Source organism: Gopherus evgoodei, chromosome 8 (assembly GCF_007399415.2).
Source record: "Gopherus evgoodei ecotype Sinaloan lineage chromosome 8, rGopEvg1_v1.p, whole genome shotgun sequence".
NCBI lineage: Eukaryota > Metazoa > Chordata > Testudines > Testudinidae > Gopherus > Gopherus evgoodei.
The window spans coordinates 55150893-55176712 of NC_044329.1; the positions used below are offsets into that span (position 1 = coordinate 55150893).

Consider the following 25820-nt stretch of genomic DNA (forward strand, 5'->3'; position numbering starts at 1 on the left):
ACCATTTCCAATGCTCTAGGCTCTCTTAACTGCTGGATTTAACCAAGCTACGTGTGTGTGTGTGGGGGGGGTGGTCATGGTCGATCCAAGAGCTTCCAGCAGCACCATCAGGGGGAGGAGGAGGGTTGGGGTGAGCCTTTTCTAAAATCTATTTCAGAGACTATAGCCCAGCAAAGCCCCATGGCAGCAACGACCCACCCTGCTCGTTCCTTTTTGGGGAGGGCTTCCCCCTCCCCCTGGACTCACTGGGGAGCCACTCCAACTGCCACTTTCCCTTAGGTGTGGGAGCAAGGCAAGCTGCTGCACCCAGTGCTTTGAAGTGGTTTTCATCACGTACAGTGTTTACAGTTTGATTCAATAGCGCTCAGCACCCCCACTACACAGATTGTTCCTGTGCCCCCTCCCGTGACCCTTGCTTTGCCGAGGTGCCTGGGGAGAGGGGGGTGGAACACGGGGCAAACAGACTTTCAGTGGGAACTGGTGGAGATCCCCTCACTGCCAGCCCCCTGCTCTGGGGGAAAGGGGACGGAGCATAGGGAGAGGGAAGGATAGAAAAGGGGGGAGAAGGGAAGAAAAAGGGAGCTGGGAGCGGATCGACAGATCCAGCTCTTGACTGTTGGGCAGAGCTGCTGCTGCAGCTGCAGCCGCAGCCAGAGCAGGGATGGGAGAGACAGGCCACGTCAGAGCGTTCGGCCTTGCGCGACCGGCAGTGCTGCGGTCTGACACCCCGTCGCGTCCCAATGAGGAGGGAGGCCGCTCCGGAAAAGCACAAAACGCCCCTCAAAATGGCGGCCGCCCTATGGTACGTTTTCCCCTAATAAACTTCCGCCCCTCAACATGGCCGACAGGAAGTGAGGTTAGTCGAAGCAACAGAGCCTATCACCAGCGGGCTGCAGTGCGGCGGCTTCAGCCCGAGGAGGGGTGCGGCGGGGGGCGTATCCGGATGGAAACGCGGGTGGTGGAGGAGGCGTTCCGCGAGGACGAAGGCGGGAGACCAGAGAAGGCGCAAACGCCGAGAGGAGCCTATTATCTGCGCTCCAGGCAGCCGCTGCGCCAGGAAGCGGTGGAGATGCAGACTCGGCAGAGAACCGGGGCCAAGCAGCTGGGGCCGGAGGCCAGGCGGCGGGACGCCCAGGCTTTGGAAAGTGAGTGACTGGGCAGCTGTTGCTGACCCGCACTCTTGGTGCGGGCGGGCCCGCGTCGCGCCCCTGCTGTATCCTGTGGTTCAGAGCACACTGGGGTGCGGTGAAGGGACGCGGGCGGGGGCCTCGGAGCGCTGCGGGATGTCCGGGGAGGGAGCGGTGTAATGGGGGGCGCGGGCATGATCCCGTACCGGGGTGGGGGTGGATAGGCTGTGTCCCGTTCGCCCGGGGGAGGAGGGCGCCCTGGTCTCTGCCTCACCCGGTCCCTGCAGCCGGTCGGGTTCCGTGGGGCGGGGCCCAGGGGGAGGGGGTGTGTCAGGGTCCTGAGCCCCCATGGGGTTCAGTGAGAGCTGCCGTGCTCAGCAATCTAGGCTGGGGATCGGGGGGACCATCACCGTGGTGTGGGTCACGGTGCACCCCGTGTGTGTGCATGCTGGACCCGCCACGTGCGTGTCTCCCCAGGGAAGAGACACCGCGTGCCTGCAGCATGCTGGGGCTGGGTTGGGTTTCCGTTCCCCGTACTCCGGGTCTCAGCTTCTCCCTGAGTTTGCCTGCCCAGTGCCCAGAGTGGACAGCTTAAACGCAGCAGACTTTACTTCTATCATATGCAGCTAAACGGCTTCAGAGGGGCAGGTGAAAAATACAGGCAGCAAAAGTCTCCTTCGCTAGCAGGAGTGGCATTACATGCTTCCCTTAAAACTGTTTCCAAGATAAAGAAGGCTGGGCAGACCCAGGTGCAGAAGATGGGGCAACCTGGCTCCATAGGAATCCTTAATGTGACAGTGACATCTGGCCAGTAAACTAATCTGCTTAAGCAAATCAGTTGTGCTGCAAGAAACAGGGCAGGGCCAACTGGCTTTTGAAAGCAGAATAACAGCTTTATTTTGGGAATTGCATTCCATTCTCTTAACTGCTTGCACCTTTTTTCTTTCATACAGTCAATGTGTATCTTTTGTTTCTAGCACGATTGCCATTTTGAGGAGGGTAGAGCTATTAACCTTCAGTGGTCTGGCCTGTCTGAGGTAGGAAGGGAAGAGATGTGGTACAGAGGACATCTAGCTTGGGCATCGTGCTGAGCATTTTCCCACCAGTTTTTGTCTATGGTAAAAATCTTTAGGGAATCTGCATGGAGGTGGTTGAGTTGTGCAGTGTGCTATATTCTTCTTAGCTGTCTCCCCACAACATAACTTTGTATCCAGCATCAGTTTTCTTTCAAAGGACCAGGAAGTGTTTAAAAATACACCATCTGCCAATTAATTGTAGTTATCAAATAGTTGAGACGTTACATTAAAGTTGTATAGAAGGTATTTTTTAAAGTGAATCCTCAAAAGACTGGAATGACAAAGCTGAAGTTACTTGTACACCATTAATTCAGCCCCCTTGTAATTGTAATACTGTACTGTAATACATATTTAATTATATGATTGTTTATTTTTTTGCGGGCTTCTGCCTCATTCATTGTGCCGGTTGGACTCTGCATTGTGAAGACTTAATTCTGCTACTCTTACTCATGTTGAGTAATACCATATTACTTACGCAGTAGCATTGATCTTAGTGAGTAAAGGTAGCAGAATTGGACCCTGTGTGTAAAGTGTGTGATATATTTAAATAGCTCACTGAAACAAGTGAAGAGTCAGGCTGTGCACTATACAATTGCTATGTCTATTGACATGGAACACTTCCTCAATGGAAATAAAACTTACTCAAGTATTTGAAACTAAATAACTTGTAGATCTGTGCTTACTGCGTTTTGATCCTCCACAGTGAGTTCACTCTTGCCTTATTCCCTATGCACCAGAGACCAAAATTTGCTCTGTTACTTCAGTATACATTTAAAATAGGGAATTCAGCTTTACTTTGTAGCAGTGTTAATTGGTAAACAGGCCTCCCCCGTTCTCCATGTAGTAAATCTAAAGTGTGGTAAAACTTCTGGCTTGTACATAGTTCTAGATTTGTGCATGAGAAGCAGCTTTTATAGCTGCTGTCCTGCAAAGTTCTTCACATCCCTTAATGTATTTCACACTTCTCTGAATAATTGTTTCAGGCTCTCTGCCGACTTTGTCAGGCTTCATTACATCCGTTTCCAGTCAGCTCACAGTGCAACCATAAGGGGTTGAGACGTCATTTTTTATTTTTTTTTGTTTTTACGCACCAGTTTAGTTTCTGGTAGGGATATAAATACTGTTTAAAATTTAACTGTTTAAACAATAAAAAATATTTAATTTAAATGGTTAATTGCCGAGATCTATTTCCTCTCCTATCATTACACTCTTAAAATTAAGCAGGAAGGCTCAAGTTGAATGGTAAAGCCCATGCATTTCAATATTTAATGACAAGTCTTTTATGCACAGCTTGTCTCTTACGTGGTTATATGAGGGTATGTCTACATCTACAATTTTGCAGCGCTGGTTGTTACAGCTGTATTAGTACAGCTGTATAGGGCCAGCGCTGCAGAGTGGCCACACTTACAGCAACCAGCGCTGCAAGTGGTATTAGATGTGGCCACACTGCAGCGCTGTTGGGCGGCTTCAAGGGGGGTTCGGGGAACGCGAGAGCAAACCGCGGGGAAGCAGGTCTCCTTCCCCGGTTTGCTCCAATGTTCCCCGAACCCCCGTGCAAGCAGGTCTCCTTCCCTGCGGTGTGCTCTCGGGTTCCCCGAACCCCCCTGCAAACCGCGGGGAAGGAGACCTGCTTGCACGGAGGTTCGGGGAACGCGAGAGCACACCGCGGGGAAGGAGACCTGCTTGCACGGAGGGGGTTCGGGGAACGCGAGAGCAAACCGCGGGGAAGGAGACCTGCTTGCACGGAGGGGGTTCGGGGAACGCGAGAGCAAACCGCGGGGAAGGAGACCTGCTTCCCCGCGGTTTGCTCTCGCGTTCCCCGAACCCCCCTGCAAACCATGGGGAAGGAGACCCGCTTGGGGGGGGATTCGGAGAACACCGGAGCAAACCGCGGGGAAGGAGACCTGCTTGATTACCAGAGAGGCTTCCTCAGGTATGCTGGGATACCTGCTTATTCCACGGAGGTCAAGAAAAATGCTGGTAAGTGTCTACACTTGATTACCAGCGCTGGATCACCAGCGCTGGATCCTCTACACCCGAGACAAAACGGGAGTACGGCCAGCGCTGCAAACAGGGAGTTGCAGCGCTGGTGATGCCCTGCAGATGTGTACACCTCCTAAGTTGCAGCGCTGCAACCCCCTCACCAGCGCTGCAACTTTGTGATATAGACAAGCCCTGAGTGACTTTACTAGTTCAATCTCAGTGCTCTTATAAACTGAATAAAAATTGAATTTCCAGACTGATTCATACATTTTTATTTCTATAGATATGTGCACGCTAAATTACCTGTTTGTTTCTAAAGTAACTGTGGGTTTTTTTTTCTGTGAATGTTTTGAAGATGAAGTATCCGCATACAGAACCAGAAGACAAAGGGACAACACAAATTACAACAGCCAGACACGCTTGACAGAAGGTAACAGTGGGCTTCCTTTCCCTTCCCAGTTAGAGGAAGTCTTCCCCTCCCAGATCTTACGAATTGCTATCAATAATAAATCAGTTCCTTAAAATATCTACAATATCCAGTTTCAATAATTTACCTATCTGCAGAGAAATATTAGACTTCGCTCTAGAGTATTGTGTCTTCTTTCAAATACTTAAGGTAGGCACTACTAGATTTTTAAATGGCCATTATACAGTAAAGGCACTCTTGTGCTCTTTCAAATATACCTTAAGAGGATAGTTACTGTGAAAAAGGTAGCCAAAGCCCTTTGCAAGGAAATTAGTAGGAGTCTGATTCAGTTATTTTTTTTGTATAGTCTCCATTAATTTATGATAAAAATATAGTATTACAGAAAATATTTATTATTGAGGCCCCTTGGGTCTCAGCACATTGTTTGATTTTGATGTATCTAAACTTTTGTATGTAGGATTCTGCTAGGCCAAAAAAACCAGTATTTATTTATTTGTTGTTCATACAATGGTGTATTCTTGAATCAACGATTGGTTTCCTAATCCATTGGTGTTCAGTTGTTCCACCTGGTTAGAGATTAGAAGGATGGTATTACTAAACAATTTTTTTTTTTAGGACTTGTTATCTTGCTTTTATTCATCTCTGAGCCTCTTTGATGCTTTAACTTCTCTAGGATTAGGGTTTTTGAGGAGGGTTGGGTGAGGAACTTCACTTCCTCTTTAGCTCCCCAATAACACATGGGGAAGTTTCATGGAGCCTGATCATTGATTCTTTAGGGTTGATCTAGGGGCAGATTTTGGGGCAAGATCAAACATTGCTTCATGTAGAGAAGTTTGGTCTGACTCACCCAGTGAATGAATGACTTCAAAGCATGTCCCGTCTCAGTCCCTGACATAGAATCTTACGCTATCACTCAATCAGGACTGAATTCTGCCTGACCTGCATCTTAAGCCAGTGCAGTTTTTGACCTTCAGATCCAGAGCACTGGCCAGTACCCCTTGAACTAACTAACTGAGCGACTGCTTGCGGTAGTAGATTGTAAGCTTCTGTGTAGACCAGCTGTTAGAGGGTGATGAGGCACACACTTTGTCAGTGGGTTTTGTAGCTATTTGCCATATGGCAGAAGAATGCTGAGACTTGAGGATCCTGGGATCGATTCCAGTCTCCAGAGAAGTGTCCTCTAGTGGTAATAGACCCTTCTAACGGATTCCCCTTGTTTGTCTCTGCCACTCTCAGCTCCTGTTCCTGTCCCCATATCCCCTTTGCTTCTGCTCCCACTTTGCTGCCCATACCCTGGATATACTAGCCACTTCTTGTCCTGCACAGACCCTGCAAACCTCAGGAAAATTGCCAAACTGGAGTTGTGGACTTGAGAAGACCATGTTCTTGAAGAGATGGAGTGGAGGGTTAAAGTACTTGTGGGGGAGGAGTGACTGCTTCGGTGACTCCCTGATCTTATTTGCCATACCCAACAGTCTCATAAGAGTTAACAGTCCAGCCAATCAGAAACTAGCATATTTATAGAGCATTTTCTCTGCTTAGCGGAAGTATGTCAAACTGTTCTATAAACCCATCAGAACCCAGTTTTTCAAAATGTACACTTTTAATGTATTCCTCTCTCTCTTGTTTTAGGGAGTGAAAGTGCATTTGGCATAGTAGATATATCGCCTTTGGTTCGACCGAGTATAAGAAAGAGTCGACAGACAGGTAAATTAACTTTTAAACCTAAAGGATGGGGTTTTTGCTAGTTACAGTATAATGTTAGTGAAACACACACAGGACTTGTGGGAGCATAGTTAAATGATGACAGCCGGGAGTGGGAATTAGGGGACCACAGTTCTATTTCTAACTTTGCTGTTGACTTGCTGTATAATTTTGGGCAAGTCACTTAATCTCTCTGCATTTTGCTTTTTTCTCTAAAATGGGGGCGGTACTCTTCTATCTCACAGGAGTTTGTGAGGATTAATGTACGTATGTAAAGCCTTTGAGATCATCAGATGGAAAGTGCTATACAAGCATATATTGTTTTACAGTGCATGAGTTGCAGTAATAGTTGGCTGGGATATTGCAACATATAGTAATTGAGTCAGATAGCATTGTGTGGTTTTGTAAAAGCACTGAGTAAATGCTGTGACCAATAGTATCTGTAGTTATGCAAGCTAAGAGAAGGGTAATAATTTATATCTTGAAGCATGAGATCTTAACAAGGACTTTGGTGGCACCTTGGAGATTAACAGATTTATTTGGGCATAAGCTTTCGTGGGTAAAAAACCACTTCAAATGCGAAGAAGTGGTTTTTTACCCACGAAAGCTTATGCCCAAATAAATCTGTTAGTCTGTAAGGTGCCACTGGGCTTCTTGTTGTTTTTGTGGACACAGACTAACATGGCTACCCCCTGATACCTGAAGATATAAATTGACTCTCTCAAAAGGGTTGGGAAGGGATCCCTCCCAGACCATCCAATGTATAGCATTACACTTCACCAAATGCATTATTGGGATTTGACAGTACCTCCTCTAAAGCATCAAGCATAGACCACTGCCAGATGCGGGTTCCTGGGCTTGATAGACTAATGGTTAGGTGTAATTTGGCACATCCCATGTTTTGTTAAAAAACAAAAATATGAAGGACGTAATGAAGTTTTAAATTGCCAACCTCTAGTGGTTGGGAGGGGAGCTAGGTCTGTTTTACAAGTGAGTGTACAGCCTTTGCAATGTCCTGAGAAATGTATCAGTCACTGCATCAGATAACCACAGCACGAACATGACTGCTTCGTTTCCTTCCTTTTTTTCCTTTTGTTAATCGTTCTTGTGGTGTTTTGTCTTACAGAAAACACACTCTCCAGTGCAAGTAGAGATTTCAAAAGGAATGAGTCAGGTTGGTTCAAGTGACTTTTTTCCCCCTTTTAAATATTCTCGTCTGCTTACTGTTATAGGATTGTTTCTGTGAGTTTTGCTTGTTATGACTGTAATGCCCAGATCGAGAGAGAGTAAGAGCACATACAGAACTGAATGTTGATAGTGGAGTTTGCTGCTACTTGAAAAATGCCGAGATGTTGAGTGTTCCAAGTATAGACCTTTGACAATGTGCTATTGCAATGACTTTTTCTGACTTCCGCCCCCACCCCTACAGTAAGGTTGAGGTCTAATTGCGTGACACTGGAAGCTGATTGGGTGGATTTTTCTTTCGAAAGGATTTCAGTTTACTCAGCACTGCATTTGCTATGACACCCCCGTGAGTAGAACTGAAACTTAAAAACCAGTATCCTAGTGCAAAAACTTCAAACAGCATGTGACACAGTTGCAGCAATGCCACTTAGTGGTTTAAGCATAGACACTCACTACAGTGACAGGAGGGGTTCTCCCATTGCTGTAGTTAATCCACCTCCTTGAGAGGCAGTAGGAGGGGGATGGAAGAATTCTTCTGTTGACTTTTTGCTGCAAACAACGAGGGTTAGGTCATCTTACCTATATCATTCAGGGGTGTGGATTTTTCACACCCAGGAGTGATGTAGATGGGTCAGCCTAGCTTTTTAGTGTAGACCTGGCCTCAGATGTCAGCTATATTTTTTAAGCTATATATTTAAAATTTATGTAAATGAACAAAGATTAAGAAAGTTATAAATGTCAGTGCTCTTATTGTTTTAAAAACAAACCCCTCCATTTTATAAGTGATTTTTGAGCTGAATGTGTGTTTTGAGTGCTGGAGGTATTTGTCATTTGGCTTAGTGCCTCGTGTTTACAGTTATCACGATAACCACATTCACTGTTATATATTGTGTCTTATACCCTGAATAATTTTGCAGATGTAATCACTTTGCATAAGCAGCAAAGAATCCTGTGGCACCTTATAGACTAACAGAGGTTTTGGAGCATGAGCTTTCGTAGGTGAATGCCTGCTTCGTCAGATGCATGTAGTGGAAATTTCCAGAGGCAGGTGTGTATATATATATATATACACGCAAGCAAGCTAGAGATAATGAGGTTAGTTCAATCAGGGAGGATGAAGCCCTGTTCTAGCAGTTGAGGTGTGAAAACCAAGGGAGGAGAAGCTGGTTTTGTAGCGGGCAAGCCATTCACAATCTTTGTTTAATCGTGAGCTGATGGTGTCAAATTTGCAGATGAACTGAAGCTCAGCAGTTTCTCTTTGAAGTCTGGTTCTGAAGTTTTTTTGCTGCAGGATGGCCACCTTAACGTCTGCTATAGTGTGGCAGAGTTGGCATCGAGGTTTGTTGCATGGAACTCTGCCCACATATCTACACCAGCGACACCATCACAGGACCTAACCAGATCAGCCACACCATCACCAGTTCGTACACCTGCACTTCCACCAATGTAACATATGCCATCATATGCCAGCAATGCCCCTCTGCTATGTACATCGGCCAAACTGGACAGTCTCTACGGAAAAGGATAAACGGACACAAATCAGATATTAGGAATGGCAATCTACAGAAACCTGTAAGAGAACACTTCAACTTCCTTGGCCACACTATAGGAGACCTTAAGGTGGCCATCCTGCAGCAAAAAAACTTCAGAACCAGACTTCAAAGAGAAACTGCTGAGCTTCAGTTCATCTGCAAATTTGACACCATCAGCTCACGATTAAACAAAGACTGTGAATGGCTTGCCAGCTACAAAACCAGTTTCTCCTCCCTTGGTTTTCACACCTCAACTGCTAGAACAGGACGTCATCCTCCCTGATTGAACTAACCTCATTATCTCTAGCTTGCTTGCATATATATACCTGCCCCTGGAAATTTCCACTACATGCATCTGATGAAGCAGGTATTCACCTACGAAAGCTCATGCTCCAAAACCTCTGTTAGTCTATAAGGTGCCACAGGATTCTTTGCTGCTTTTACAGATCCAGACTAACACGGCTACCCCTCTGATACTTGTCACTTTGCATAGTGGATTTTGATAACTGTAGGAATGGCTGAGCTCTATACCGATTTTAAAAACTGGATTCTGAAGAGTTTAAAGAACAGTCTTATATGCTTTGGCTATCAGAAAATACTTTAGAAATGGTAGTTTCTAATTGGCTGGGATGTTACCCTACTGTTGGGTGTGTCAAATAAGATCAGTCACCCAAAGAGGGATGCTCTGAAGACCCACCATGTAGGCAAGTGATAGGCACAGTCTAAAGCTGCTGATTACAGCAGTCTTGTGTTAGATGTGGCTTGTTAACTCCTCCATTCCTATAAGGGAGGTGGGAGTGATCCTCTTGGCAGAAGGATCCAGGGTCTGGGACAGTAGGGGCCAGAGGGAAGAATCTAGGAACAGCTAAGCCTGAGGACCAGGCTCAGGCTGGAATTTGTTTCCCTTTTTGATAAAGCCAGACTCCAGGCAGAGTGAGAGTTTGCTGTACTAAGAGCAGGTTAAAAATGCTACCTGTTCACACAATAACTTTTTCCTTCCCAGTCAGGTAGTTTGTGTTACTAGCTGGTGAAATTAGGCAAGATTTATATCCTAGTATTTAGTTTCACGAGGGAAGTGAAATTGCAGATCTCTGCATCTTCCTCTTTCCTGTGAATTTTGTTCCTGTAATAGAGAGCTTATGAAAAAACCCTCCAGTTGACAAATAACTGCTTTTCTGCAGATTTCTTTTAGGATGGGTTTGTTTCTTAAAAGGAACTTGACACTGAACCTTGTAAAAAGAAAACAAGCTGTGGCTTACGTAGCTGAAAAGGATGGTCTATACCCTTTTGCTGTTGTTTCAAAGATTTCTGTTTGCATAATTTCATCCCCCTCACAGCCCAGTTTCTCCAAGATGATAGACCACTGTTACCTGAGTTAAAGGAGACTCCTCATTAACCATTAGTGTTATAGGGCCTAAGACATACAGTTGAACATTTGAAAGTTGCTCTTGAAGTGAATTCTTATGTTTCCCGAACTTCTGTCCGTAGCAGATATTACAGCCAGGTTAAAACTCTTTGGAACTGCTGAAGTCTGTAAGGGAATTAATAGCTATATTAATAGTAGTAATTTAAGTAATAGTAGTAATTTAAGGAACTGTTGTATTGTTCAATACAGACATCTGATTTTATATTTACAGCTTTTACATGCTATAGCAGTGAGTTTTATTTCACATAAGATTAAAATAATCTCCCACTGTTTCATTATGCTGTTCTTATTGTTTGATAACTGGAGAGTATTTTTAAAACTGGACAAATACATTTTAAATTTAGCACAAAAATTGGTGAGAGTTGTTCCTAGAATAAGTATCACTTTCTTTGTTTTGTTTCCTTTCCTTCCATCTAAAGAGAGACTGCGAGATGATTTGCACGATTCACCTGCACGTATGTTGCCTAAACTATTAGGAGTGCATGAGTGTCTGGATAGCCTAAGAATGTTAAAGATGAATTGACAAGTAGTTAAGGCCCCAAATGTAGGTGTTGCATGAAAGACTCTAATGGAAATAAGCTATACTGGTGTAAGCAGCTTTATACCCATGTAATTGTGTCCACAGTGTGGAGTTGCACCAATCCGAACGATCAGGTTTTAAATTGATATAGGTAAGTCAGTACTTAAACTGTGTGTAGACCAGCCCTTAGCATAAAGAAATGTCTTTGTGAAAACTTAAATAAACACTTCAGCAAAAACAGTGTCATATTCTTTTGGTGGTGAAATATTCCCCAAGAGTGTTGGACCTCTGGCACCTCACAAAACTGAGATGCAATTGTGCTATTGCGTGAGAGCCAGGAAGTGAATCTAAGTAAAAGTGAAACTGACTAGACTAGTTTTCTGATCAAGTTGAGTGTGATGCAAACCAGACTGCATGCACTCTGTGTTTGTTTTTTTTTTAAGTAGAGGTTTCTGAATATGTGAGCAGTCTGTCTTGAGTTCCTTGACTATTTACTTTTCTGATAGCATATTGCAACAGTCTTGAAAACCCATCTTCCCTAGATTTGCGGAAAGGTCTTGCACTTGACTCATGACGTTGATGTTCTAAAATCTTGAAAACTGGTAATGGAAAAAGCTGTTTATCCCATCTACCAAGGGTCAGGGTAGGACTGTTCCTATAGTATATTTTCCAGTACACTGTAGTTCTAGATGCTTTAAGTGAGGAGGCAGCAGTCTATTAGTTACTTATTACAGTAGAACCTCAAAGATATGAACACCAGAGTTATGGAGACCAGTCAACTGGACACCATGTGAAACTGGAAGTAACCAATCAGGTAGCAGCAGAGACCCCCTCCCTGTCTCCCTCCAAGCAACAACAAAAGAGATACTGTACTGTGCCTGTATTGCATCTTAAAGGTAGGCATGTCTGGGCTTCCTGTCCCCATCCCACCACCATGTACGGGGCAGCTACTTACAGCTAGGAGGTGAAGATGCTGGGGCTGCCAGCCCAAGGCAGCCTGAGACAGCGGAGCAGGAGCAACACTGGGGTCTGTGCCGCTTCTCCCCCACTTCCCCCAGCCGGGAGGGGGATGCATTTTTTTTCAGTCCCGCGTCCGGAAGCGGGATATGCTGTTTATTTACACACTCTCAATACCCCCCCACCCCACACACATCTGGCTGGGAGAGGGACAAGCTTGCAAACTCAGTCCGAACCAGGGAAAGAAGCTGCCTGCAAGGAAGTTGCTGGTGCTGAGGAGGGAGCTCAGCTGCTAGATCTGAAGCCCGAACTGCGCTTTGTTCGGAGTTACGGGCATTTTAGAGTTACGGACAACTTCCATTCCCAAGGTGTCCATAACTCTGAGGTTCTACTGTAATAATGACCTTACAAATAGCCAGGCAATTTGTTTTGTAAACATCACCGATATTCCATTAGTAGAACTAATTCACTTCTTTTATTTTGCACTGATACATTCATTTTGTAGATAGGAAATTCCTGTTACATTTAAACAGGATGTTTAGAACCCAAGATACAAAAAAACCTTCCCCACTTGCTCTCTTTCTAGAGTAAATCCTAATCTATCAGACAAACAATTTAGAGTGAGGCATATAAATTCCTTTTAAATAGGCAAACAGACTGCTGTTGAATCACTGACTGACACTGTTGCAACAGAAGCAGTTTTTTAGTAGTTAAATCTCCTGGAATCCCAAAAGATTTCAATGAAAGTAAAGCCCTGTCTGAGCTGTTATTGGTTTTTGAGATGTTTGAAAGCTGTACATATTTCTTACATGCTATTAGGGCATAAGATAGCAGTCTTCCCTAAACTGGTCTTGGTGGCCACTGTGAGCCACACTTTGCATTATAGAGGGGAGTTTTTAACTATTAATCGCAAGTTTAGGCTTGGAAGAAGCCCCAGTACATTTTTAGAAGTGAAGATTGAAATAACTTAATGTGGAAAGGCAAATCTGAGATCTTGAGCACAGTTTGAGAGCAAATGACTATGAACAGCTTCTGCAGCTATCAGCCATGTAAAAATACCTGGCCTAATGGGTTTGTTGTGAATACAGTGGTGACTGTGGCACACTTCAGGAGTAAAAAACTTTTGCTAATACTTGCTATGCCCCTTTTTATGTAAGTTTTAAACTAACCCCCTCCTTTGGAGGTGATGGGGAGCTGTAACTGCAGAAAAGTATAGTGTAGAAATCAGTAGTCTTGGGGGTCCCCAGTCATGGGCCATAGTAGCATCAAGAGGCTTCTTGCCTCTACCAGCACCATTTCCCCCTACTATGTGTTGATCCTTGACTTTTTGCAACCTTGTGTTTCAATATGAGATTCCTACTTGTGGACTGAGATTTTAAAACAAACCAAAAAACCACATTTATCAAAAGGAAATACACCTCTACCTCAATATAACACTGTCCTTAGGAGCCGAAAGATCTTATTGCATTATAGGTGAAACTGTGTTTGTATTGAACTTGCTTTGATCCACCGGAGTGCGCAGCCTCCCCGTCCCTCCGGAGCATTGCTTTACTGTGTTATATCCAAATTCGTGTTATATTGGGTGGCGTTATATCAAGGTAGCAGTGTAATTGTATTTGTGGAAGGAATATTAAACTTTATGCTTCAGGGCTTAAGCCCATCTCTAACTACTAGAGATCAGGAAGAGACTGAACGTGGGGGTCATAGTACTCCACATCTGCTAGTTGTGCAGTTCTTACCCCTACCTCTGAAGTATCTAGTGCTGGCCACTGTCAGAAATGTGATAATGGACTAGATGGACCTCTGGTCTGATTTAGTGTGGTGGTTCCTATCCAACTCTGTTCACTTAAAATTCTCAGGTTTGTTTAGATTGTGGCTTCTGAATTAAAGCCCATGACTTCAGTGATACCTCACAAAAGAATATTGCATTGTATCTTTAATACAGACTTAGAGTTAAATATAACTAGGGGGTGGATGTGAAACTGAGGCTACGTCTTCACTACCCGCCGTATCGGCGGGTAGCAATTGATTGCTCGGGGATCGATATATCGTGTCTCATCTAGACGCGATATATCGATCCCCGAATGCTCTTATATCGATTCCGGGACTCCTCCAACCCCAACGGAGTTGCGGAGTTGACATGGGGAGCCGCGGACATCAATCTCACGCCGTGAGGATGGTGAGTAATTCGATCTTAGCTATTTCGACTTCAGCTAAGCTATTCACGTAGCTGAAGTTGCGTATCTGAGATCGATTTTTTCCCCCATAGTGTAGACCAGCCCTGAGAGTTAATTATTATCTCACAGATGAGAAGTTTTGTCACCTAAGATTTGAAATGAAAAGGAGTAATATAGAAGAACTGTTTTGGATGGCAGGAACTGCAGAATAGGCAATGATATTTTTATGAAGGAATGCTGAGAAGGCTGGTATTACACAAGGCAGGAAAGGGCTATTTCTTTAACAAAACCAAAAAACTCTTCAGACCTTTATTGTAGTCTTAAGAATGGCCAGTCTGAATTGGTCACCTTTCACCTTCAAGGTGCTGTACAGCTCTGCTCTTCCATTCACGACCTCTTCTCTGTTCGTGCCCCATGCTTTGTCAGCCCTGTGCATTTGGTCACCCTCTTGATTTCCTCCCACGGTCAGCTCTGTGCCATCTATCATGCTACATCCCTACTGAACACCTGAAATATCCCTCTGATTCTGTGCACCATATGGTGGTACCTCGCTCTTTCAAATCCTTCTCCTAGCTTGATTCTCTTGGTTGACCTGCCATCTTGCTGGACTTTGCCCCTTCCTAGTATTAACATTACCCAAGGGAGAACTGTAGTGCCCAAACAGTTACACAAGTTGCCAAAATAGCAACTAACAAGATATGTACATCCAGTAGTTTGTCTTACAGCCTTTCCTGTTGTGGCCTTCAACTTTTGGTGTCCCATGATTAGTGTAGGCCATAAACTTCTTGAGACAGAGAGCTGTCCTTTTGTTCTGTAAAATGTCATGCATACAGGTAGTGCTGTTGGCCATATATAATAGCCTTTGGGTTGTGTGGCAAGCAGTTCTTAATCTTTATATAACCTGTTGTCTTTGCAGATGATGATGATGAGGAGGAAGATGAAGAGAATGCTGATGGCTACAGTGATGATAATGAATCTGAAAATGATGGGGAAAATTATAAGACGACTAATGTGTGTCAACCACCAAGCGATAATGGAAGTGATGTTTTGCAGTCCCTTCTGTCAAAGGGTTTGTCTCCAATGATTATCAGTTCAGTTTTTTACACTTATAAACTTTGGGCCAGAACAAAGCAAAATGTGAGAGATCATTACAGTACGGTCCTGTATACATGGCAGTACAGTTCTGTAGTTCAGTGTAGCATTCTGAAAATTTGGGCAGAGAGAACCACTCTTTGATACGTATGAAATATTTGTACAGTTGAGGCAAAATTGGTGAGGTTTCATCTTTTGTTGGATCAAGTTCTTGGTGAGAGAGGCTTTCAAGCTACATAGAGCTCTTCTGCTGTGGGAGGGTACTAAGAATGTCACAGCTAAATGAAAGATTGAACAGATAGTTTATGCTAACTACTCATGATACATTCTAAGGGACCATTCAAGCTGAAGTGGGCTGTTAACACCCCTGAAGTCATAGGACTAAAAGGTAGTTAGTGGGTTACAGATTGTTGTAACAAGACATAAATTAGTGTCTCTTTATTAAGACCATGATTTTTAGTGTTTAGCAAAGTTATGAATTTAAGCTCCCAGGCTCATCTTTTGAAAGTGTTGTGCAGGTTTCCTTTGAGGATGAGGACTGTTTGCCAACAGGTGATCTTGTATTTTTATCTTTTTCCTGTGAGTTCATTTGAGAGCTTAATTACTAGTTTCACCACATAGTTATTGAGGCATTTAGTGCACTGGATGAGTAGGACCCATGGATCTTGAAGGATGTTTTGTGTGGTGGGGTGGGGTTGTTGACCACTGTATTAGTTAGGTTAGGTTTTGCGTCTGTTGTTCTGACTGAGTCTGGTGCTGCTTTGAGTTGGTGTGCCCTGGTCTGTGGTGTCCTGGGCTTCTGATGATGGACATTTGCCATCTCTTGCTGGAGGTTGCTGAAAAGTAACAAACATATGACACAACATAGTAGCCAAGATTCATTTTTCTAGCCTGCTTAAATCCTGTTTAAACATGAGAAATCTACTATAAATCATTTCGTTTAAATATAATAAAGTTGAAGCTCTCCTAATTTTATTAAGGGAGCCCTGTTAATTTGAAACGTAGTCAGTTGAAAAAAGCTCCTTGACAATTTTTATGGATTTATGTATTTATTTATTTTAAATAATCACTATACCGTTGTGTTAGGCCAAAATGCTCAAAAGTGAAATCCTAAATTTAAGTGCACATATAGGCCTTGGTCCTGCAAACACTTAAGATACATGCTTGATGAGACTCATGTAAATAACTTTACTTGTGTGTTTTCAGGAGTGGGGCCATAGCCACTTAATTAGGTGGCCTTATTTTTTTTTCTAGAAGAGCTGTGTTACTAACAGCTCCTAATGACTCTGGCAATGGAAACTAACTATACCTGGTGCTATCAAATAAAGTGATAAAATAGAATTTTTTCCTCTACTCTTTCTCAGTTAGTCATCTTAGATGTGACTTGTAACAGTATGAAAAGACTTTGACAGAGGTGGGTTTTTTAAAGTTGAGGGTCCCTTTAAGACATGATTTAAGATAAATTGATTTGCAGTCTCTTCAACTGATACTAAAGTGTCTGAATAGATACTAAGTTTTGGTATGAATCCAGTCTGGTCAAAATCGAATCAACTTGCTATATGATTGCTTATGGGAGAAGACCAGGGAAGCAGCTAGGTGCTCTAACCTGACAAAGCACAGAGATGAACTGGACTTGGAGATGAGAGAGGTGCATGCAAAAGCAGAGCTGTGCTGGCCTTCATTCAGTTTCAAGGAGGTGGTATATAGCACCTACACAGTCAATATGCTTTAGCACCCTTGCCCCTAGGCATGACCCCTCAGTCTTCAGGTGCATGGTGAGATGACTGGCCTTGTTATTAAACAAGTGGTTTTGGTTCCAAAAGACGTGAGTCTGGTGGTGCCCCTCATGAGAATTAATTTCACTTTAGTTATAACTTTCCATCCTCTGCTTAGAACTCCAGTGACTGAATTCAAAGACTATGAAATAAAGACAGCTAAGAGCGTAGGTAGGGACAGGCTTCATGAGAAAGAAGTGACTGTTTTAAATTGCCCCCAGCATCCCAAATGCCAAGCTGCTCTTTGAGTAGCAGTTTGGAAGTACTATGTCCATGATTGATTTGTCTCCAAATTGGTCAGTGTCTGTTAAATTTATGATCTCTGTTCATTTTATTGTGGTTCTGCCTCTGTGATTTGAATGTAATCATATGTTGAATTTCAAACAATGAGCAGCCACTAATGAGGACACTGCCCAATGTGACAGGCATGTGTGGCTGCAGCTGAGCAAACACTGTGTTGAAGTATTAGACATGATACATAGCATTCATGTCCTGTATGTTCACTTCTGAGTGTGTGTGCTCCTAAACCTCTGATCAGGGTCAATTGTTTTAGGTTATCTCCTGGGATTCTGGGCTACCCTTCCATTACCCATTCGTCTTCCTTGCTCAGATTCTGCCTGCCTGTTTCTGCTAGCGTCCTCTACTCTCTCTCCATCTGTGACTATGCATCTATATACTTATCTATATGTGAGATCTTTCATCTTTGAGGCAATTGCTGTGATTACACAGGATTGATTTGACTTTAGGAGCCATAAATGTAGGTGGTTTTGTACCATGTGAGTAAACATTGCATGTACCCTCACTGAAACCATAACAACAGATAACTGCATGGTGTGCACATTCATACATGTTGATGAAATGCAGTTTACACAGTCCTTTTCAGGAGTTACTGTTTAGTATCTTTTACCTTTTACATGAATACTCCCAAGGCTCACTTTGATATAAAAGCTTGCATTTTGGGTTATAAAGCACTATCTGGTCCAGTTTTCTTATGGTGTTACACAGCACGTTGGTGTGCAGAAGAAATGTTGAAGACTGAGATTGTGCTTGACAAAACTACTTTTCTTCTGTTTCTTGAATCTCATATGGTAATAGTATTGCTTTAAATTATGCATTTGTTTCTTCTGTTACTATGTTCCAGATCCCCCAACAGTTGTACAAAAACGAGTGTTTAACCAGAAGATGACATTCAGGAGGTCAAGTATGTGGATAAAACTCTGCCTCTTGTTTACCTGTTGTGACAGATCCAAAGCAGTGTGGTACAGGAGTCTGGTAGAGGGCAAATATACTGGTCACTGGATGAGTAGTTTTCTGTTCCCTGAGTGACCAGAGCAGGGGCTGCACTAGACTAATCAGGAACCTGCTAGAACCAATTAAGGCAGACAGGCTGATTAGAACACCTGCAGCCAATCAAGGCAGGCTAATCAAGGCACCTGGATTTAAAAAGGAGCTCACTCCAGTCAGGTGGGGGGAGCCAGAGGAGAGGAAGTGTGTGTGAGGAGCTGGGAGCAAGAGGCACAAGGAGCTGAGAGTGAGATGGTGTGCTGCTGGAGGACTAAGGAGTACAGCGTTATCAGACACCAGGAGGAAGGTCCTGTGGTGAGGATAAAGAAGGTGTTTGGAGGAGGCCATGGGGAAATAGCCCAGGGAGTTGTAGCTGTCATGCAGCTGTTACAGGAGGCACTCCTATACAGCTGCAATCCACAGGGCCCTGGGCTGGAACTCGGAGTAGAGGGCGGGTCTGGGTTCCCCCCCAAACCCCCCAACTCCTGATCAGACACAGGAGGAATTGACCCAGACTAGGGGGGAAGATCACTGAGGTGAGCAAATCTGCCAATCAGTGCAGGACCCACCAAGGTAGAGAGGAACTTTGTCACACTATGTATAGACTGATTGCTATTTTCTTTTGGTGGTTCAGCATTTGAGGAGTTTGTTAGCTTTACATAAGCATATTTGGTTATTTGTGCTTTTCTGAAAACTGGGCTTGGGAGGAGAGTGGATGGGAAAATGAAGCTGGTCTGCCAGTTGAAAGAGATCAGTTTGCTGGTCTGAAATAGTTGTGACCTTGCCATTGTATTTGTCTCTGGGGATGAGGCAGGGCTGGCATTGAACTCTTTGATGCAAACCTGAAATGAAATCCTTTCCAACTGATTATTTGCTACAGTAGCAACTAGGACTTCTGAGTTCATAGTCCCTTCCTCACTTCTGTTAGTGAGACAATGCTGGCTAAGCAGTGTTCTCAGTGAGGTCAAGTCATTTAACTTTTAACCTTTCTGCCTGTTTTACTGTAGAATTAATCTTCAAAAAGAAGGAGCTAGCCAGAGTTTAGAGCTAAAATCAGTTTTCATAATTTCTCACCCCTTCCATTGAAAACTAGATAAATGCATCAGGATTCTGTCATCTTAACTCCCCTTCCTTCCAATCACTCCAACAGATGAAGCTGAATCTCAAGTTCAACCCAGTACGCTGAAGAAGCATTCACAGCCTGCAGCCAAAAGTAAGATTTATGCTTTCAGATTGTTTAATGTGTATATAGCATTTAACCATTTTTGTGCCCATCCTTGTATTCAAGCTCCTTTAACTTGGTGCTGTATAGTGGGTCCTGCTAGAACAGACCTGCATTACAGATCCTGCTTATCAGGAGGCATATTTTCAGCACTGAGGGAAAGATAACTCAAGAGGCCTCTTGTCTAATCTCTGATTTCGACCTGGTTTGCCCTCTACTCCTTTGCTTCTGGCTTCAATATGAGATTACATTTGGGGCACACATAGTGATAGTTCTGTGTTCCATAGGCTTTTTAAATTAGATGCTTCAAATTCAGTCATAGTAATATACAGAGAACTTTTGTCATCCTGTTTTCTGATGTATTTAGGATCCAAGAAATGCATCTCCTTGCTATGGGTCTGGTCCTGCTTCCAAAGAAATCAATGGGAGTTTTCTTAGTGACTTCGTTGGAAGCAGAATCAGACCCTGTAGAATTCGGGGAGGAGGAGGAGATTTCTAAGAATATGATACAAGCTATATTAATGTTAACAATAACCCTGGTTAATAGTTCAATCATTTTGTTAAATTAACATTTAAAAAACGAGCTTGTAATCCATCTTCAAATGTCTGATTTCCCATGCATTTCAATGGTAAGATGCATTTCCTGTGTTCTCTTCATCCTCTGCTTTTACTTTTTGCGTTCTCTAAATGAATGGATGAGACCATTTCACTTCTGGGTTCTTATGCACTAGCACACTGGTTCTCAAACTTTCTGTATTGGTGACCCCTTTCACACAGCAAGGCTCTGAGTGCGACCTCATACCCCCTTTTAAAAAAGTCATTTTAATGTATTTAACACTATTTTAAAGTGATATTTGTATGATCAATGTCACTTTTCGCAGCAGACTTACTAGCGCAGACTTCACAGCAGACTTGGTAGCTAGCTGGCAGGCATTTACTTGCAACCCCCACAATATGACCGTGCGACCCCTAGTTTGAGAACCCCAGCACTAGCACAATGCAGTAATGTTTGAGTTGCAAACAATGGCAAAGAATGTTCATTTTGTTTAAAAATGGCTTTGAGATTGGTTTCTATGGCTTTACTTTTTTCCTTTCTGTTGCCTTAAGATTTTGTAGAAGATTATTCTTACAAAACTTAAATATTGGGCCAGGTTTGACCTGCCTCTTTAAGATACATTTTAATGCGTTTTTAATAACGTATAATTCTTTGATTAGATAGAATGGTTAGAATGTGAGCACAATTTTCAAAAAACGCCTCAAGTCCCGTTTTCAAACTGTGACTTATGTGCTTAAGTTGTTTAGGTGCTTTTGAAAAATTTACCTTATGTCTTGCATTACCCTGCAGTTTTTCCTTTAAGGAAGTTAAGTCCTTCTTTCTCACTCCAGGGTGTCTCCATTATCTTGTGGTATTCAGTTGTTTATGGGATAGGAAAATGAGTCTTTTCAAATGTCACTGTTCACTCATCCATACTAATTGATTCCTCATTTAGCATGACGAAAGCATTTGCTTATTTTTAACATCCAACCCCTCTGCCCCCATTCTCTTTTGTGCAGATCCTGTTGGACAGTCCAGTTCAGGATGGTTTAGGATGTGGATTTTGGTATTAGCAGTAGCTTGCGTTACTGTTGTATGGCATGTCTGGAAGAGTCAATCCTCCAAGACTTTGCCGAGGGAAGAAATCAAAGTTGTGCAAGCATTTGAGACCCAGATGAAGAAACTTAGGAATGTCTATCCAAATCAGGATCCAAGACTGTGGGAGAGAATCCAAATGTTCCTTGTGAAACGACTCAATACCACCCATCCCCACTCGCAGCCTGCTATCTTACTGCTCACAGCTGCTCAAGAAGCTGAAAAGTCTCTAAAGTGCTTAAGTAACCAGATTGCTGAAGCTTATTCCTCTTCCCTGAGTGCTGCCACAATCGAGATTGATGGGGCTGGAAAAGCCACGCTGGATAGTGATGTCGTCAAGCTGGAGGTAGATAATAAGCTAAGCTCTGGGTTCAAGGAAGGTAAAAAAGCAGCTGTGGTGCATCGATTTGAGTCTCTGCCTGCAGGCTCCACTTTGATCTTCTACAAGTACTGTGACCATGAAAATGCAGCATTTAAGGATGTAACTCTTCTGCTAACTGTCCTTCTGGATGAGAAGTCACTGGGAAAGAACCTCAGGCTGCTGGATGTTGAGGAGAAAGTGCGGGATTTTCTCTGGGACAAATTCACCAATTCAGACACTCCCAGCTCCTATAATCACATGGACACAGATAAGCTGAGTGGACTGTGGAGCCGCATATCCCACCTGGTCCTGCCTGTTTGGCCTGAAAATGCTCTCCCTAAAGAGGGCTGCTTACAGATGGATTAAATATAAGACATGTGAGGATAGGAAAACAGTGTTGTGGTATCTGGGCAATGCAGAACTTAACTGCTGAGCTGAGGCAGCACACAATATTCTTTGTGCAAAGCAAGGATTGGTAGGGTTATTCCATTTAAAAGAACTGGAGTTCTCTCTAGACAGTTGGAGAACATAAGTATGGAGCACAGCTGTTAGGTTGGTCTCTCCTCAGTAACTCACTGGGCCCAGTGCTCTGTAGGTAGAAATATCTTGCCCCCATTGTAGAGCCATCCCTCTGTATGTAAAGCTGTTCTTGTGTGCAGTAGACAAGTGTCTCTCTGCTGAAACTTTTCCAGCAGTAGGTAGTACTGCTATTGGGTCTGGCAAGATAATGGGATTTAGCGGATTCTACAGACTCTTCTCCTGTCTCCTCTACCTACTTGCAATCTACCAGAATAACATTCCCCTCTATTCTCAGAGGCTTTAATTTTATTAATTGGCAATGGAGATGGGGCTACATGTATCCAGCCATCAGCTTGCTTTCTCCAGCTGACCATGGCCTTGGGTATAAGTTGCCTCTGCATGTTTCCTGGACTGGCTGAATTGTATAGAAGATGTTCTGGTTCAGGAGAGACTTCTCAAAGCTGTTTTTGTTCTGTTTAGAAGATCCTGGTGCCTCCCTCCCCCCCCCCGCCCCCCCCCCAAAAAAAAAAAAAAAAAAAAGCTCTGGAGGCTGGGATGAACAAGGTGCAAGTGATTGCTCTGGGTGTTGTTAACACATCAGTTAACAAAGTAACCTCTTAGTGCATCTGCTTCCCAGAGCACCCAGGAATCCTCCGTTCTGCATCCAGTTTTAAGACCTACAAATCTTGAGGAGGAAGTGTTAAATGCTGTTCCAGTGTGTGCTAAAAAGGCCTCACCAAACCCTTCTCAAAGGCCTAAGATGTGTACATTCTGAACAGATTATTTTGGCTAGGTCCAAAGGTTTTATTCAAAGAGTATTTTTACATCAAGAGGATTTGTTTATTACAGTTGTAAGCCTTGTCCCAAATGAGTACCCTGTATGTCTGCATAAAACCTGCTGCTTCCTATGTAAATTTTAAGAAAAATAGACTTGATATGCGTGTGTTGAACATATTTTATTGAGTGGCTCATGCCAAAAATCCCTAAAATTTATCACCAAATGAAAATCATGTATGTATTTCTATACCCACAGAAGAATTGTCATACTTTCATGCATCTCTGCTGCCTAGTATCTCATCTTGGTTGTCTCTTGTTCCAGATCCATTCAGTTTTTTTGGATTTGAAGGAAACTGCTCACATTTAAGAAACGTTTTCTTATAATTGCTGTCAGATTGATGGCACTCTAATACATCCATTACTCAATCTTCCCTTGCCTTGCTATAAAAATCCTTAAAAGGGATTCATCTGTAAGGGGTGGAAGGGCAGCTAAGTCCGCATGCTGAGACTACCGGAAAAGACACTGGTTTGCAATCTGAAATGGGCTGGATTAATGACCAGTGCAAGAAAACTCCATAGACTTGGAGCTGTGACCACTTATGCCAGTGGTGGATTTGGCTCTTCTTCTTTGAGAACTGGAAACTGACCACGAATTTGTTTTATGTAGTGGTATTTATACAGCAAAGAGACATGGAAGTGCTGCCATTTTGTGTGTAAGAACAGCTCGTGAAGAAAAGAGATTTAAATGTTACAAACACTTCACTGGACAAGGGTTTTTTTACAATCATATGTTAGTTTATCAGTTGGAAATGACCAGTGATTTGTAAATAATTTAAAGAACCTATTTTAGTAACCATGAGAAATAAATTTACCTATTTGTTGTATAACCTGTTCTAAGACTGCTGATAAAATTTTAAGATGTGATCAACTTTTTTTTTTTACAGGCCAGCATTTTCAAATGTAGTTACTTCTGAAAATCAGTCCACTTTGATTTAGGTACTTGAATGTAGACTTAGTGCCTAATTTTGGGCACCTAAACTTGACAACTTTGGCCAAGATCCTTGAATTATACGTAAATCCAGACAGAGCTGTTTGAAGAGGCAGAGGCTTGTCTACAGAGACACCCCCTCCCTATCATCTGAGCTGTTACATAAACTTCATGAAAATAATTTTTGGCTAGTGGGAGAAAGCTGCATCACATTCAAGTAGATTGGGAGTAGTTGAGAACTTCCTCATACCTGGTGGTGTTGCATCATTTCTTACTAGGGACTCTGAATTGGACATACTTATTCTGAGTTGTATATTGTTTGTCTGAGATTTTTAACCTTGTCAGCTGTCCTTTTCACCTCACCCAGACCGTTTGCATTCAGACTGAAAACACGAAGTTGTTACCTGTTTTTAATGTAAGAGGCACCTGTAATTGCAGTTGGTTTTTCAAGATTGAGGGAAGAATGATGCAGTGTCTACTCTGCCACCTTGCAGGCTGCACTTCAGTTTCCAGTCTTTTTAGTAATTGGTATGATGGAAGTGATTCACAGGTGATTTCTTACCTGTCTAAGCATTTCCACACAGGCCGAAGAGCTAGAAAACCAAATGTTTGGCATTTATAGGGGATGTCACTGGAGGATATCAACATGCTTTTACAAGCATTAATTCATTAAATGTCACCCAGCAATTATACTTTTTTCTTCTTTCTTCATGTACATTTGATGCTTGTGAACTGTCAGTGACAGCCCTGGAGGTGTATGTTCTCTATCGTATCACAGAACAGTTACAGCACAGACCTCAGAAGTGCAGGTTTCTCTACACTGTTCAAAGGTGCCCCAACCATGCACTGGAGAAAACACTCTTAGGTAGCGTAGTCTCCTTGTCTTCTGTGAGACTGCCTCTAGGAGATTAATGAGAGTGTTGGACCAGGAATACTAGTCCTAACAGCTGTTGAAATAATCTCTCGATCATAGCCAGTACAGAGAAGGCTTCAGTTTATGACTTGGAGATGAAAGGCTCCATGTTCCTCTACCAATAATTACTTGAGCCATCCAGTTCCCTCAGAAGGGAGCTGATTTTGAAGGGCTGTGTGTTTAGAAGAGCAATTTTTTTGTCTGAAAAGGTGAAATGAGACCTGTTTAGTACATGCCTCTCTTTTACTCACTGAAGATGTAAAGGAATTTCAGATATTCTTTGGCTAGCTGGGATAAAGCAGCATTATGTTACATGTATGTAAAATGGAATATAGTTCCAGATGTAGATTGCGGCACTTATCTCAGGGTGGGGAAGTAAATTTAAAAGAGAGAAGCTATAACCTGGCCCATATTTGACTGTTCGTATACCACCTCAGTCAGGTGAAATGAGGGCTGTATGCATCCTTCACGTGGTGGCTGCTGACCATTGTCCTCTTCAGGCTTCCCTTTCCATTACAATGTCACACCTGCCATTGAAAGTCTTTTCCAACCACTCCACAACACCTTGGCTTCTAGAGCAACCTCCTCGCTGGAGAGTGAAGCAGAGTTGGATCTAGCTGTCCACAGACCAGTGAACCCAGCCACGGAAATGAGTGAGGTGTGCTTGTAGCAGCTAGAGCAAGGAAAAGTGTAATTCACTTTTGTCTGATAAAAATAAAAGTCCTACTTTGTGTTCTGCAGGCATATGCTGGAGTAGTGTTTTAAGCTTTGATTGGAGATTCTGGGTGGCGGTTGAGACATCATCTTTAGTGTTTGCAAGTGAAAATGAAGGGCAGCTGAACCAATTACAGTAGCATAAAGTGCTGTATAAATACTGTGGCTATGAGCAGCCAGGGTCCAGTGGAGTCAGTCAGGAGGAAAGCAAGTCAGTTATATCAGGGCAAAAACTCTGAAAGAGGAACCATAGTCTAGAGTAAACTTAGAGGGAACATAGTTACCTATGTTACAGACAAATACTCAGGGCAATTGATTTGTTTTTAATAGTGATGAACAAAACCGCTCTAAAGAGTACAGTATACACGGTAAGAAGCTGCAAACTCAAACATAGACTGAAAACATACCCAATGACAGAACTGAAGATTGAT

At 43.1% G+C, this 25820-nt stretch overlaps 1 protein-coding gene across 1 annotated transcript; it reads left to right on the forward strand.

Annotated features, from left to right (window-relative positions):
• Positions 1 to 935: 935 nt before the first annotated feature.
• Positions 936 to 23661, forward strand: LOC115656292 (torsin-1A-interacting protein 1-like). The gene is made up of 8 exons (XM_030572807.1): positions 936 to 1145; positions 4542 to 4616; positions 6246 to 6320; positions 7444 to 7491; positions 15031 to 15183; positions 18123 to 18182; positions 19416 to 19478; positions 21042 to 23661. Exons 1-8 carry the CDS (start codon positions 944 to 946, stop codon positions 21842 to 21844), a joined length of 1479 nt encoding a protein of 492 aa, XP_030428667.1. The 5' UTR covers positions 936 to 943; the 3' UTR covers positions 21845 to 23661.
• The last annotated feature ends 2159 nt before the right edge of the window (positions 23662 to 25820 follow it).

Excerpts from the sequence above, each read along its gene's own strand:
- LOC115656292 (XM_030572807.1), top strand. The coding sequence starts at position 944 with ATGGAAACGCGGGTGGTGGAGGAGGCGTTCCGCGAGGACGAAGGCGGG. Across the intron at positions 7,492-15,030 it reads TTTCAAAAGGAATGAGTCAG|ATGATGATGATGAGGAGGAA; the intron begins GTTGGTTCAAGT and ends TTGTCTTTGCAG. Across the intron at positions 18,183-19,415 it reads GATGACATTCAGGAGGTCAA|ATGAAGCTGAATCTCAAGTT; the intron begins GTATGTGGATAA and ends TCACTCCAACAG.